Source organism: Ranitomeya variabilis, chromosome 5, assembly GCF_051348905.1.
Source record: "Ranitomeya variabilis isolate aRanVar5 chromosome 5, aRanVar5.hap1, whole genome shotgun sequence".
NCBI lineage: Eukaryota > Metazoa > Chordata > Amphibia > Anura > Dendrobatidae > Ranitomeya > Ranitomeya variabilis.
The window spans coordinates 629,884,668-629,900,713 of record NC_135236.1 but is presented as its reverse complement, the minus strand read 5'-3'; the positions used below and the strand labels follow the sequence as shown (position 1 = coordinate 629,900,713).

Here is a 16,046-nt window from a genome sequence, read left to right as displayed (position 1 = left end):
CCCGTAAGAATTTAAATAGCGATGAACAAGTATACTCATTGCTCGGGTTTTCCCGAGCACGCTCGGGTGGTCTCCAAGTATTTGTAAGTGCTTGGAGATTTAGTTTTCATCGCCGCAACTGAATGGTTTACAACTACTAGCCAGCTTGAATACATGTGGGGATTCCCTAGCAACCAGGCAAACCCCACATGTACTCAGGCTGGCTAGTAGCTGTAAACCATTCAGCTGTGGCGATGAAAACTAAATCTCTGAGCAGTCACAAATACTCAAAGAAAACCCGACCAACAAATATACTCACTCATCACAAAATTTAAACCTTTTTGATTATATTATATATTGCAATAACACAGTTTTGCAGTATATGGTGCAATTGTGGCTTCCCTGTGAAGCTCAATTCTCAGATTAGCTTCACATGTGACCTAAAATGGTAGTTATAGGGGTTGCTCAGAAGCTCCAAGCTGCCATGATAACCCATTGGCTCCCTGCAAGCTGTGGGCCCAAGTGAATGGTAATGGGAGTGTCTTTTCAATCTCATCTTGGAATAATTTAAATTATGTTGTCTAAAATTTTCAGAATCACTCAAGCGATTAAGCTGCAGCGCTTGTAAAAAGCTCCGATCACAGTAGGTACAGCAGATGCCAGTAACGCATACGGCATCTACCTGGTATGAAACAGACTTAGCTCTTAACCGCGATTCATGATGCATTCTGGCAACCACATTCAGTTTGTATTTTTTTCTATTTACTGACTAACACGATATACAGATATTTTAACTGTGTACGGAACTTATTTATACAATAACAAATACTAGACTCTTCCATGATCCAATTTCCTTCTATTTCACAGATTCAAAGGACTCTCTCAACCTTCCTATTAACCCCTTAATGACAGCCAATACGTCTTTTAACTGACCTGAGATATAAGAGAATAGCCTCCCCATACAGGTGACAATCCAGCAGCTGCTGGCTGTCCACTATAGCTGACAACTTGCTGTATCAGCCACGATCAGTGTTGGCACCGTACATATCTGTTTAACCCCTTAGATGCTGCTGTCAATAGTGACTACATCATTATATATGGTTAACAGAGTGGGGGGGCTTCCTCTTTATCCAAATTGGTGCCCTCAGATCATGATTTAGTGGTCCTGATATTTGCCATGGCAAATCACAACCAAATACTGGCCTTAGAGTCTGACGGCTGTAGTAATCTGTTCAGAAGTTAGAGACATTTAGGTGGTAAAAATACACATTTTCATTTCTGTCATGCCACTTTGCATTAGTTCCTGTAAAGCACCTGAAAAGTTAATAAACTACCTGACAGCAGTTTTCAATATGTCAGGGGGTGCTGTTTTTAAAATGGTATCATGTTTGGGGGTTTCCCAATATATGGGACCCCTAAAGGCACTTCAAACATGGCTAAGTCCCTAAAAAAATAAATTTTGTAAATTTCCTTGAAAAAAATGAAAAATTGCTGCTACATTTTTAATCCTCCTAAAATGCTAACAAAATATAATAACATTTTACAAATGGTGCTGATGTAAAGCAGACATGTGGGAAATGTTATTTATTAATGGTTTGCTGTGGTATGACCATCTGGATTAAAGGGATAATCATTCAAATCTTGAAAATTGCTAATTTTTAAAATTTTTCTCAAATGTTTGATTTTTTTTTTTATAAATAAACACAAAACATATTGACCTAAATGTACAATTATCATAAGGTATAATGTGTCACGAAAAAACAGTTTCAAAATCACTCGGATTTGTTGAAGCATTGCAGAGGTATTACCACATAAAGTGACACTGGTCAGATTTCAAAAATTTGGCTCCGTCACTAAGGGGTTAAAGAAGACTACACCCAAGTTACCTCATAAGATTCTCCTAAATCACTCAAATAAGGTGGAGTTGGACTACCTGGTCTTTTTCTATACTACAATACAGGTGATCCCACAAGCTAGAGATTTGGAATGGCTGAAAACCCATTGATATCTTATATTACATGATGATACGAAGTGCTAAAGGACTTATCCAAGCTCAACAACTCCTGTCTGTATACACTTTTAAACCACAAAGGTTGAACTTGATGGAAAGGTTGAACTTAATGGACCTAGGTCATTTTTCAACCAATGTTACTATCCAACTAAGTAAATATAATAGAAGAGCTCCTCTACAACTTACTGCACATATTTCATCTTACTTGGTGTTTATTGATCTGAATAGTCTTCATTCGTTAGATTTTTGCTTCAGACCCTTCAATGATTGTGAGGGTGCCAATATCTGCCAATATATAATAAATCTGTTAATCTCATTCTAGTTTGGAGAGGAAAGGAAACATTTCACTTTCCCTTTAGTCAGTAAAATGGTTTGAAGCACTGCCAGGCACCACATATAATATTTTTTACCATCAACAGAAGTGAGTGGTTGCTCACAGTTTTAGAAACCAGGCCTTCTGCACCTGAATTACAGATGAGGAGAAAGAGGAGTCAAAAAAAATGTACATTTGGGGGAAACCGTTTGAAACACAAATTATTTTCCACAATTTATTTGTGTTATTTGTTATAGCTTGGGTAGCACAAACTATATGACTGTCATTACTATACTTTAGAATTTATTTTGGAACAAGGGAAAGGATAGCCTTAAAGGATATGAACATCTTTGGGGAATTTCTTTTCTACTTAAAGAGTATATATATCACCAATTTGGGGCTTTTATGTCTGACAAAGTTTGGTCCAATTTTTTCTTGCGTGAAGAAATCTGACATTTGAAAGACATCTTAGTGTCCAATACAAGTTTGAATTTTCAGTAATTACTAGCAATATACTTCCTTCAATTCCAATGCATACAAAAATTAAAACAGACAGCTAAGCAATGCATTTTGACATTACATAAAGAATGCAATTAACAACAAATAATCATTTTTTTGTTTGTTTGTTTTTTCACTTGTCTTTCCATTGGACAGTGATTGAGAATAAACCTAAGTATGAATGTTAGCTTGATCATTGTGCAATATAAAAGAGAGGAAAATCTTTAATTAGATAATAAATAGAGCAGGTGAAAATTGTATACTCCAAATTTCTGCTTGTTTAGGAATTAGATGACTCTTTCCATAACGCAGAATTGTTGGATGTATCGTGGTATGGATCTTTGGAAAATATGTATTATTTTAGCAGTAGGTGAAGATAACCAATTCACCTTATAAGAACTCAACTGTTTTGTACACACATTTTTGCAATCATTTGTTCTCCTTTACTTTAACCAATGTTGATAGAATATCCCATGTTAACAGAAAAGAATGTATTGCCTACCAAAGATCATTAAAGGGAACCTGACATGTTTAATACCGCTATTACCCTTCAGAAATAAGGTTAGTCTGCAAGGTATTAGCATTAGGCTAGGGCAGTGATGGCGAACCTTTTGGAGACCAACAGCAACCCAAAATCCAATTATTTATCAAAAAGTGACAATACGGCAATTTAACATCACATCACAGAAACAGAAAATACTCCCCCTTACACACACACTACCCCTCTGCAAAATACACACACATAGCCCCTCTGCAATATATATATATATATACTAGCTGTACTACCCGGCTTCGCCCGGGTTAATGACTGCTGTTAGCAAAATAGAATGTGTTAACAAAAATTTATTCTGCACACAAAAACCACAAAACAAATAGATAGAAATGTAATTATTAAAAGGCAAAAACTAAGCAAATAGAAGCATTTCACAACATATATTAGCTTTGTTATACTGAGAATGTCTTTGTTGCCTATATTAACCAATCAGAGCTCAGGTTAATTAACTGTAGCAAAATAGAAGCTGAGCTGTGATTGGTTGCTATTGGCAGCCTGATAAATCCCCAGCCAACAGGAAGCCCTCCCCCCTGGCAGTATATATTAGCTCACACATACACATAATAGACAGGTCATGTGACTGACAGCTGCCGTATTTCCTATATGGTACATTTGTTGCTCTTGTAGTTTGCTTATTAATCAGATTTTTATTTTTGAAGGACAATACCAGACTTGTGTGTGTTTTAGGGCGAGTTTTATGTGTCAAGTTGTGTGTGTTGAGTTGCGTGTGGCGACATGCATGTAGCGACTTTTGTGAGATGAGTTTTGTGTGGCGACATGCGTGTAGCAACATTTTGTGTGTTGAGTTGCATGTGACAGGTTAGTGTAGCAAGTTGTGTGCAGCAAGATTTGTGCATGGCGAGTTTTGCGCGTGGCGAGTTTTATGTGTGGTGCATTTTGAGTATGTGCAAGTTTTGTGTGAGGCAACTTTTGCATGTGGTGCAACTTTTGTACATGTGGCAATTTTTCTGTGTGTGCAAGTTTTGCATGAGGTGAGTTTTCCATGAGGTGAGTTTTTTGCACGTGTGGCGAGTTTTGCGTGAGCCTAGTTTTGCATATGGCGAGTTTTGCATGTAGCGAGTTTTGAGTGGTGACTTTTGTGTTTCGACTTTTATGTGGCGAGGTTGGTGTGTGTGTGTGGTGAAATGTGTGCTGAGGGTGGTATATGTGTTCAAGCACGTGGTAGTGTGTGGCGCATTTTGTGTTTGTGTTCATATCCCCGTGTGTGGTGAGTATCCCATGTCGGGGCCCCACCTTAGCAACTGTACGGTATATACTCTTTGTCGCCATCGCTCTCATTCTTTAAGTCCTCATTGTTCACATCTGGCAGCTGTCAATTTTCCTCCAACACTTTTCCCTTCACTTTTTCCCCATTATGTAGATAGGAGCAAAATTGTTTGGTGAATTGGAACGCGCGGGGTTAAAATTTCACCTCACAACATAGCCTATGACGCTCTCGGGGTCCAGACGTGTGACTGTGCAAAATTTTGTGGCTGTAGCTGCGACGGTACAGATGCCAATCCCGGACATACACACATACATACATACACACATTCAGCTTTATATATTAGATATACCTGTATGTAATCTCCTGTATATAGTATATACCTGTGTGTCATCTCACCTATATATAGTATATATCTGTGTGTCATCTCCTGTATATAGTATATACCTGTATGTCATCTCCTCCTATACATAGCATATACCTGTGTCATCTCCTCCTGTATATACTATATACCTGTAGGTAATCTGCTCCTGTATATAGTATATACCTGTGTGTCATCTCCTCCTGTATATAGTATATACCTGTATGTCATCTCCTCCTGTATGTAGTATGTACCTGTATGTCATCTCCTCCTCTATATAGTATATACCTGTGTGTCATCTCTCCTGTATATAGCATATACCTGTATGTCATCTCCTCCTGTATATAGTATATACCTGTGTGTCATCTCCCCTGTAAATAGTATATACCTGTGTGTCATCTCCTGTATATAGTATATAGCTGTATGCCATCTCCTCCTGTATTAGCCCTCGTTCACACGTTATTTGGTCAGTATTTTTACCTCAGTATTTGTAAGCTAAAATGGCAGCCTGATAAATCCCCAGCCAACAGTAAGCCCTCCCCCCTGGCAGTATATATTAGCTCACACATACACATAATAGACTGGTCATGTGACTGACAGCTGCCGGATTCCTATATGGTACATTTGTTGCTCTTGTAGTTTGTCTGCTTATTAATCAGATTTTTATTTTTGAAGGATACCAGACTTGTGTGTGTTTTAGGGCGAGTTTCGTGTGTCAAGTTGTGTGTGTTGAGTTGCGTGTGGCGACATGCATGTAGGGACTTTTGTGAGATGAGTTTTGTGTGGCGACATGCGTGTAGCAACTTTTTGTGTGTCGAGTTGCATGTGACAGGTTAGTGTAGCAAGTTGTGTGCAGCAAGTTTTGCGCATGGCGAGTTTTGCGCGTGGCGAGTTTTATGTGTGGTGCCTTTTGAGTATGTGCAAGTTTTGTGTGAGGCAACTTTTGCATGTGTTGCAACTTTTGTGCATGTGGCAATTTTTCTGCGTGTGGCAATTTTTCTGCGTGTGCAAGTTTTGCGTGTGGCGAGTTTTGCACGTGTGGCGAGTTTTGCATGTGGAGAGTTTTGCGCGTGGCGAGTTTTGAGCGGCGACTTTTGTGTTTCTACTTTTATGTGGCGAGGTTGGTGTATGTGTGGTGAAATGTGCACTGAGGGTGGTATATGTGTTCGAGCACGTGGTAGTGTGTGGCGCATTTTGTGTGTGTGTTCATATCCCCGTGGTGGTGTGATTATCCCATGTTGGGGCCCCACCTTAGCAACTGTACAGTATATACTCTTTGGTGCCATCGCTGTCATTCTTTAAGTCCCCCTTGTTCACATCTGGCAGCTGTTAATTTGCCTCCAACACTTTTCCTTTCATTTTTTCCCCATTATGTAGATAGGGGCAAAATTGTTTGGTGACTTGGAAAGCGCGGGGTTAAAATTTCACCTCACAATATAGCTTTGACGCTCTCAGGGTCCAGACGTGTGACTGTGCAAAATTTTGTGCCTGTAGCTGCGACGCCTCCAACACTTTTCCTTTCACTTTTTCCCCATTATGTAGATAGGGGCAAAATTGTTTGGTGAATTGGAAAGCGCGGGGTTAAAATTTCACCTCACAACATAGCCTATGACGCTCTCGGGGTCCAGACGTGTGACTGTGCAAAATTTTGTGGCTGTAGCTGCTACGGTTCAGATGCCAATCCCGGACATACATACATACATACATACATACACACACACACACATTCAGCTTTATATATTAGATATACAGTGGGGCAAAAAAGTATTTAGTCATTCAGCAATAGTGCAAGTTCCACCACTTAAAAAGATGAGAGGCATCTGTAATTTACATCATAGGTAGACCTCAACTATTTGGGACAAACTGATACAAAAAAATCCAGAAAATCACATTGTCTGTTTTTTTATCATTTTATTTGCATATTATGGTGGAAAATAAGTATTTGGTCAGAAACAAACAATCAAGATTTCTGGCTCTCACAGACCTGTAACTTCTTCTTTAAGAGTCTCCTCTTTCCTCCACTCATTACCTGTAGTAATGGCACCTGTTTAAACTTGTTATCAGTATAAAAAGACACCTGTGCACACCCTCAAACAGTCTGACTCCAAACTCCACTATGGTGAAGACCAAAGAGCTGTCAAAGGATACCAGAAACAAAATTGTAGCCCTGCACCAGGCTGGGAAGACTGAATCTGCAATAGCCAACCAGCTTGGAGTGAAGAAATCAACAGTGGGAGCAATAATTAGAAAATGGAAGACATTCAAGACCACTGATAATCTCCCTCGATCTGGGGCTCCATGCAAAATCCCACCCCGTGGGGTCAGAATGATCACAAGAACGGTGAGCAAAAATCCCAGAACCACGCGGGGGGACCTAGTGAAAGAACTGCAGAGAGCTGGGACCAATGTAACAAGGCCTACCATAAGTAACACACTACGCCACCATGGACTCAGATTCTGCAGTGCCAGACGTGTCCCACTGCTTAAGCCAGTTCATGTCCGGGCCCGTCTGAAGTTTGCTAGAGAGCATTTGGATGATCCAGAGGAGTTTTGGGAGAATGTCCTATGGTCTGATGAAACCAAACTGGAACTGTTTGGTAGAAACACAACTTGTCGTGTTTGGAGGAAAAAGAATACTGAGTTGCATCCATCCAACACCATACCTACTGTAAAGCATGGTGGTGGAAACATCATGCTTTGGGGCTGTTTCTCTGCAAAGGGGCCAGGACGACTGATCCGGGTACATGAAAGAATGAATGGGGCCATGTTTCGTGAGATTTTGAGTGCAAACCTCCTTCCATCAGCAAGGGCATTGAAGATGAAACGTGGCTGGGTCTTTCAACATGACAATGATCCAAAGCACACCGCCAGGGCAACGAAGGAGTGGCTTCGTAAGAAGCATTTCAAGGTCCTGGAGTGGCCTAGCCAGTCTCCCGATGTCAACCCTATAGAAAACCTTTGGAGGGAGTTGAAAGTCCGTGTTGCCAAGCGAAAAGCCAAAAACATCACTGCTCTAGAGGAGATCTGCATGGAGGAATGGGCCAACATACCAACAACAGTGTGTGGCAACCTTGTGAAGACTTACAGAAAACGTTTGACCTCTGTCATTGCCAACAAAGGATATATTACAAAGTATTGAGATGAAATTTTGTTTCTGACCAAATACTTATTTTCCACCATAATATGCAAATAAAATGATAAAAAAACAGACAATGTGATTTTCTGGATTTTTTTGTCTCAGTTTGTCTCCCATAGTTGAGGTCTACCTATGATGTAAATTACAGACGCCTCTCATCTTTTTAAGTGGTGGAACTTGCACTATTGCTGAATGACTAAATACTTTTTTGCCCCACTGTATATATATATATACATATATATATATATATATACACAGTGGGGCAAAAAAGTATTTAGTCATTCAGCAATAGTGCAAGTTCCACCACTTAAAAAGATGAGAGGCGTCTGTAATTTACATCATAGGTAGACCTCAACTATGGGAGACAAACTGAGACAAAAAAATCCAGAAAATCACATTGTCTGTTTTTTTATCATTTTATTTGCATATTATGGTGGAAAATAAGTATTTGGTCAGAAACAAAATTTCATCTCAATACTTTGTATATATATATATATATATATATATATACGCACACACTGTAACTCTGTAAAACATATACATACACACTGCCCCTCTGTAAAATACACATACACGTACACACACAGCCCCTCTGCAAAAAAAAATATATACACACACTGCCCCTCAGTAACACACACACAGACTGCCCATCTGCAAAATACACACACTGCCCCTTTGAAAAATACACACACAGCCCATCTTCAATATATATATATATATATATATATATATATACACACAGACACCGTCCCTTTGTAAAGCATACATACACATACCGCCCTCTGCAAAAAATATGTATACACACATACACGTACACACGTGCAACCCATCTGCAAAAAAAAATATATACACACACACTGCCCCTGCAAAATATATATAGATATACATACACATGTACACACACACTACTTCTCTGCAAAATAATGGGGAATAGTGATCACAAAATAATAAGTTTTCGTGTATCCTTTAATAAGATGTGTAGCAGAGGGGTGACCAGGACACTAATCTTCAGGAGGGCAAATTTCCAATGGATGAGAGATGATCTTGGTGCAATTAACTGGGACGATATCCTGAGACATAAAAATACACAACGAAAATGGGAGACGTGTATTAGCATCCTGGATAGGACCTGTGCACAGTATATACCGTATGGGAATAAACATACTAGAAATAGGAGGAAACCAATATGACTAAATAGAGCTGTAAGGGGCGCAATAAGTGACAAAAAGAAAGCATTTAGAGAATTATGGGAAGTAGGTAGTGATGAGGCATTAAATAAATACAGAAAATTAAATAAATTCTGTAAAAAGCAAATCAAGGCAGCAAAAATTGAGACAGAGAGATGCATTGCAAGAGAGAGAGTAAAAATAATCCCAAAATATTCTTTAACTACATAAATAGTAAGAACCTAAAAAATGAAAGTGTTGCCCCCCTTAAAAATAGTCTGGGGGAAATGGTGGATGAGGATGAGGAAAAAGCCAATATGCTAAATGACTTTTTTTCATCAGTATTTACACAAGAAATTCCCATGGCAGACAATATGATCAGTGATAACAAAAATTCCCCATTAAGTGTCACCTGCTTAACCCAGCAGGAAGTATGGCAGCATCTAAAAATCACTAAAATTGACAAATCTCCGGGCCCGGATGGGATACACCCCCCCGAGTACTTTTTAACATATTTATTAATGACCTTGTAGGGGGCATTCAGAGTAGAATTTCAATATGTGACACTAAACTCTGCAGGGTAATCAATACAGAGGAGGACAATTTTGTATTACAGGATGATTTATTTAAACTAGAAGCTTGGGCTGATAAATGGCAAATGAGTTTTAATGGGGATAAATGTAAGGTCATGCACTTGGGTAGAAGTAATAAGATGTATAACTATATGCTTAATTCTAAAACTCTTGTTAAAACCGTCAATGAAAAAGACCTGGGTGTATGGGTGGATGACAAACTCATATTCAGTGGCCAGTGTCAGGCAGCTGCTACAAAGGCAAATAAAATAATGGGATGTATTAAAAGAGGCATAGATGCTCATGAGGAGAACATAATTCTACCTCTATACAAGTCACTAGTTCGACCACACTTAGAATACTGTGCACAGTTCTGGTCTCCGGTGTATAAGAAAGACATAGCTGAACTAGAGTGGGTGCAGAGAAGAGCGACCAAGGTTATTAGAGGACTGGGGGGTCTGCCATACCAAGATAGGTTATTACACTTGGGGCTGTTTAGTTTGGAAAAATGAAGACTAAGGGGTGATCTTACTTTAATGTATAAATATATGAGGGGACAGTACAAAGACCTTTCTGATGATCTTTTTAATCATAGACCGGTGACAGGGACAAGGGGGCATCCTCTACGTCTGGAGGAAAGAAGGTTTAAGCATAATAACAGATGCAGATTCTTTACTGTAAGAGCAGTGAGACTATGGAACTTTCTGCCGTATGATGTTGTAATGAGTGATTCATTACTTAAATTTAAGAGAGGACTGGATGCCTTTCTTGAAAAGTATAATGTTACAGGGTATATACACTAGATTCCTTGATAGGGCGTTGATCCAGGGAACTAGTCTGATTGCCGTATGTGGAGTCGGGAAGGAATTTTTTTCCCCAATACGGAGCTTACTCTTTGCCACATGGGTTTTTTTGCCTTCCTCTGGATCAACATGTTAGGGCATGTTAGGTTAGGCTATGGGTTGAACTAGATGAACTTAAAAGTCTTCCTTCAACCTTAATAACTATGTAACTATGTAACTAAGTAAATATATACAAACACACACACACAGATACACACACACTCCCTCTGAATAAAGCAATCCACAATCCCCACACACTCCCTCTCTCAAAACTGTGTCCTCTTTCATAAGTAATATATTTAATGTCCGGCTCCTGCTTGAGCTGTTACCAGTGCCCGCCCACACTGTCGCTGCTCTTCTTCGCCCTGGAAGCAATGTGATGAGATCAGTAGCATGATGAGTCATCATACTGCTGCCCGTTGAACCTGTTACTGACAGCAGCTCCTCTGCCCCATCCCGGCACAGCACTGTTTAATTGTATTAGCGTCTAAAAGATGCAAATATGTTTGAACATCCGAAGTTAGTGGAGTGTGTACGGCAGCAGGCCTGGCATGCGTGCCCACAGTGAGGGCTCTGCCTGCCCCCTGTGGCATGCGTGCCATCGGTTTGCCATAACAGGGCTAGGTTCACATGATTGTTTTCTCTCATCCGAGAAAAATGGTTCCATTATGTCAATGACATTCTGATATAACTCTGATCACAGAGTGGCTCAAAATGATAGATAGCAATCATCCAATTTTTATTATTGTGTGCACAAGCCCTAAGGTGCCCAGCTGCTGTACTAGCCATCAGTGACACAGTTATGCCAACTGTGGTCACTGCTCATACCCTGTGAATGATAACCAACACTCTAGTGATATGGAGGAATGTGGAGGAATAAATTACTTTTTCTTCTGGAAGTCATGCTTTCATGACCTATATAACACTATTAATCTGCAGATTGACCCCATATCTACAGGTTAAAAGTATTATCCAATGTATCAGGTACCGTTCAATAAGCCTTGGTAGGCAGCACATCTCTTTCTGTAAACAGGGGATGTGCTATCAACAATGCTATACTAAGAGGAAACAAATGATCACAAAAATGGTTGTGTGAAACTCCTGATGACAAATGTTTGTGTGAAACTCCTGATGACCATTGTTACATGAAAATGAAACAAGCAACCGATGAGCTCTTATATGGTCGATTGTAGTGTAAATGAACCATTTCTGTTATATTTTTCTTTTCTTAGGCCACGTTAACACATTCACAATTTGGTCACTTCACTATTTTAACTTAGTATTTGTAAGCCAAAATCAGGAGTGGGTGAAAAAAATGGTTTGCGTGTTTTCATTATACTTTTCCTCTGATGGTTCCACTCCTGATTTTGACTTATCAATACTTATGTAAAATACTGACCAAATACTGAAGATGGGAATGTGGACTTAATGAAAGTAAAATTCTCTGTTCCACACAACTATTATACAGTACTAAATGCCTGCAATAAAGTAAGTATGCTACTAATTTATAAATTACACAAAAATCATAAAAACCTTCTATGTCATAAAAGGCTGACAATATAATTCCTATGTACATTACACAAATCAGTATTTTTCTAGAAAAAAATAGTATTTTCTTTTATTTTTCGATTGCAGTGATTGCGGTTTGAATTATCTAGATAGTTGAATTGTAATTCTATTTCGTAGAAGATATTCTTTTAAATAAAAAAATGTAATTAAGGCTAAAGATATTTTAGCACAATTAATATATAATTTATTTTCATTTACCTTTGATTCATTTAGGCTGTTTTCTTCAGTAGTGATGTCTTTCACCAAATGCTGTGTTTGGGGAAAATCCACAGGCCTCGTACAATTAAAGTCTTGTTGCTCTGGTGCAGGTTGAAAATTAGTTTGGTAACTCTGCCCCTGGCATCCTGGAGGAACCATCCTGACCTCCATGTATTTTAAGGTCCCATCTGTGTTCATGTACAGAGCCGGCTGATACTGATCTGTGTAGGATTTGGATTGGGATCCACCAAGAATACAGCAACTACTGCTGTAATCATAACTGTCCTTCCTCAGACAATTCACCAATAATATCATGAAGGTGACAAGTGACACTAAACTGATGGCCACTAGGGAGATAATTAGATACAGAGTCATATCTGATGGGGGTTGGGAATTGGTCAGGAAGTCTCCAGATTTTGGTCTTTCCACTATAACCTCATCCACTATACTGACAAGTACAGTCACTGTGGTGGATAATGGAGGAGTCCCCTGATCACTGATAGAAATGACAAGCTGTTGCTCCATGTTCTCAGTCTCCTGTAATCCTCTTACAGTTCTCACCTCTCCTGTGAGTTTAGACACTTGAAATGAGGAATAATTGATGGGGTCAATGAGAGTAAACACCAACCAGGCATTGTGCCCAGAGTCCAGATCCACTGCGGACAGTTTTGTCACTAAATATCCAGCACTTGTAGACTTGGGAATTTTTTCTTGGACAACGAGGTCCTCAGTGTGTTCTGGATACAGCAGAGAGGGGGGATTGTCATTTGTATCCAGAATGAAGATAAAGACAGGGACAGTGGAAGACAACTGTGGAGATCCTGAGTCTTCTACCTTTATGGTGATTTGAAATACCTGGATCTGCTCATAGTCAAAGGATCTCTGAGCATATATATTCCTGTCAATAGAATGAATGTACACAAAGGAGGAGACAGAGGAACCGTCAATCTGACTCTTAACTATGGAGTAAACCAGATCAGAATTAACCCCCTCATCTAGGTCAGTAGCAGATACTGTACATAGAAGAGTCCCTGGGTCACTGTTCTCCTTAATGAAAGCATTATAAGTAGACTGTGTGAACACTGGAGCATTATCATTAATATCTGACACCGGAAGAGTGACGCTTGTTTTATTGTACAGAGGAGGAGACCCTAAATCAGATGCTGTCAGCTCTATAGTGTATTGGGGGGTTTCCTCTCTATCAAGATTCCTATTTGTGACCAATGCATAACGATTATTTATCTGTTTGATTTTAAAAGGCACATTTGGTGATATATTCAGTTTTATTTCTCCATTCTTTCCTGAATCCTCATCTTTCACATTAATAAAGCCTACAATAGCTTCCAGTGGAGCATCTTCTTGAATATTATATAATGTAGAAGAGAAAGTAATATATGGAGAGTTATCATTTACATCTTCTATTTCCAACTGAACAATGCAGCTCCCTTCTAGCTCAGGGTTCCCTTTATCGACAGCTCTAATAGATAATTCATAAAAACTTAACTCTTCATAATCCACTAATTCATTAACAAAAATGTCACCTGTATGTGTGTCCAATCCAAACAATTGTCTTGCAGATTTAGATGTGTGGCCATCAAAAGAAAACTGAATGTCACCATTTGCTCCGTCATCCTGATCTGTCGCATTTAATGTTAATATCACAGTATTCAGTGGCAGATTTTCCCTAATGCTGATTTTATAAACTGACTGATTAAAGACTGGTGGATTATCATTAATATCTAATACAACGATTGTTATTCTGCAGGTCCCTGATCTGGCCGGTTCTCCTCCATCAATAGCTGTGAGAATGAGGTGATGTTCTTGTTTTTCTTCTCTATCTAAAACCTTTTCTAGAATCATTTGAGGGATGAGCGTTCCATCCTTACGATTCTTCACAGACAATGAGAAATAAGGATTTGCATTCAGTGTATACTGACTGACACCATTCACACCAACATCTAAATCCTCTGCAATTTCTAATGCAAACCGAGCACCAGGACCTGCAAACACTTCTGTGATTTTTATACTCTGGTTACTAGCAGAGAATATTGGAGAATTATCATTAATATCCAAAACCTCTACTTCAAGACTAAATATCTCCACCGGATTTTCAGCGACTGCCTCTAAATACAATAAGCAGCTCGGTTTAGAATCACATAGACTCTCCCTATTAATTCTACCTTTTGTAATTAAGACTCCATTTTCTTTCAGATCAAAATATTTATTTTCTTCAGGTCTTATATTTAACCTCCGATGAGAAATCTCTGAATTTCGTATACCAAAATGCTGGGCTACATTTCCCACAATAGTCCCTTGTTCTGACTCCTCAACAATAGAATAACGAAGCTGCCCAGAGACCCAGCCCCAGCTACACAGGAGAAAGGAGCAGACTACTTGCCATTTCCAGCACGGACAAAAGCCTCTGATGTCCATGTCTTATCCAATATTGTTGTCATCACATAGGTCTTTTGCATTCCAAAATCTTTTTTCCTAGAAATTGATGTTTCTAGCTCTAAAATCATCCAGTGATAAAGAGAAAAATATCCACAGGGCTTTCGTCATGGATGCAGCTTTTCTTTGTGTGTGGGAAGAAGGATGGGAGGGTGAATCACTGAGCCAGGGGGAGGACTAATAGAACAAACATGAGTAATGCATCTGAAAATGATGTGACTGCCCTCTTGTGTCTAAAAGTGATAATATCACATTTTCAAGGAAAAGGAACAGTCACAAATGCTGAACTGAGAGCACATAGTTTATACTAGAGTAGTTTTTCATATTTTGTTTTTATTTAGCATCAAGCAAAAAATCTTTTTAATTTTAAATAAAATAAAGCAATTTTTTTTCTGTATTATAAATGTATAAATGTTCTGTGACTTAGAACATTAAGATTTTAAAATTACAGAATTATTAAATTCTCATATTAAAAATTGTAATGTATCTCCTAACAAAAAGTCACATAGATTTCCAATTTGAACAAAATTTGTCATTATTATATTTTTGAGTTATGCATTTTATGTGCATAAATGGTGTTTCTGAATTAATATGATTACTATAGTATTGGACAGCACAATATCTCAGTGGTTAGCACTGTTGCATTTCAGCAGTGGGGTTTTGAGTTCACACACCACCAAGGACAACATCTGCAAGGAGGTTGTACTTTGTGTTCTCCCTGTGTTTATGTGGGTTTCCTCCAGGTTCTCTCATTTTCTTCCACACTTCAAAGACATTCTGGTAGGGAATTTATGTTGTGAGCCCCAATGGGTGTAAATGAATAATGCATACGCATTATGAATAAAAATATAATAAAAACATTTAATATATAAAAAGGTATTAAAATTCTACAAATCTTCAAAAATCAACTGATCTCCGAAAAGCAAGTGAGCGTGTGAGCAAATGTGGTGCCTTGAGGAGTATTAAAAAATACTTTTTACCATACTGTCTAGGTCACGGGATGTGAGAGCGACTTTATTTGTTTGTTGAACTTATTCTTTACACATTTCTTCCAAGTATATTCTAGATTAAATATTGATAGGCATTGGATTGGTGTCCTGATATTAATATAATATACAATATTTAAAATATTTAACACTTATGGAATTAACATGAATGTTTCCTATTATACA

General features: G+C 38.6%; 1 protein-coding gene across 9 annotated transcripts in view; it reads right to left on the bottom strand.

Moving 5' to 3' along the window:
* Positions 1-16,046, bottom strand: part of LOC143776637 (protocadherin gamma-C5-like) — a 671,321-nt gene that overhangs the window by 285,746 nt on the left and 369,529 nt on the right. Inside the window, exon 1 of one of the 9 annotated variants that reach the window (XM_077266243.1) lies at positions 12,424-15,001. The exons of the other annotated variants lie outside the window; for them this stretch is intronic. Coding sequence (XP_077122358.1) covers positions 12,424-14,856 — 2,433 coding nt within the window. The 5' untranslated portion in view covers positions 14,857-15,001. Of the gene's footprint in view, positions 1-12,423; positions 15,002-16,046 lie in introns of those variants that run through there. 9 annotated transcript variants of the gene reach the window in all.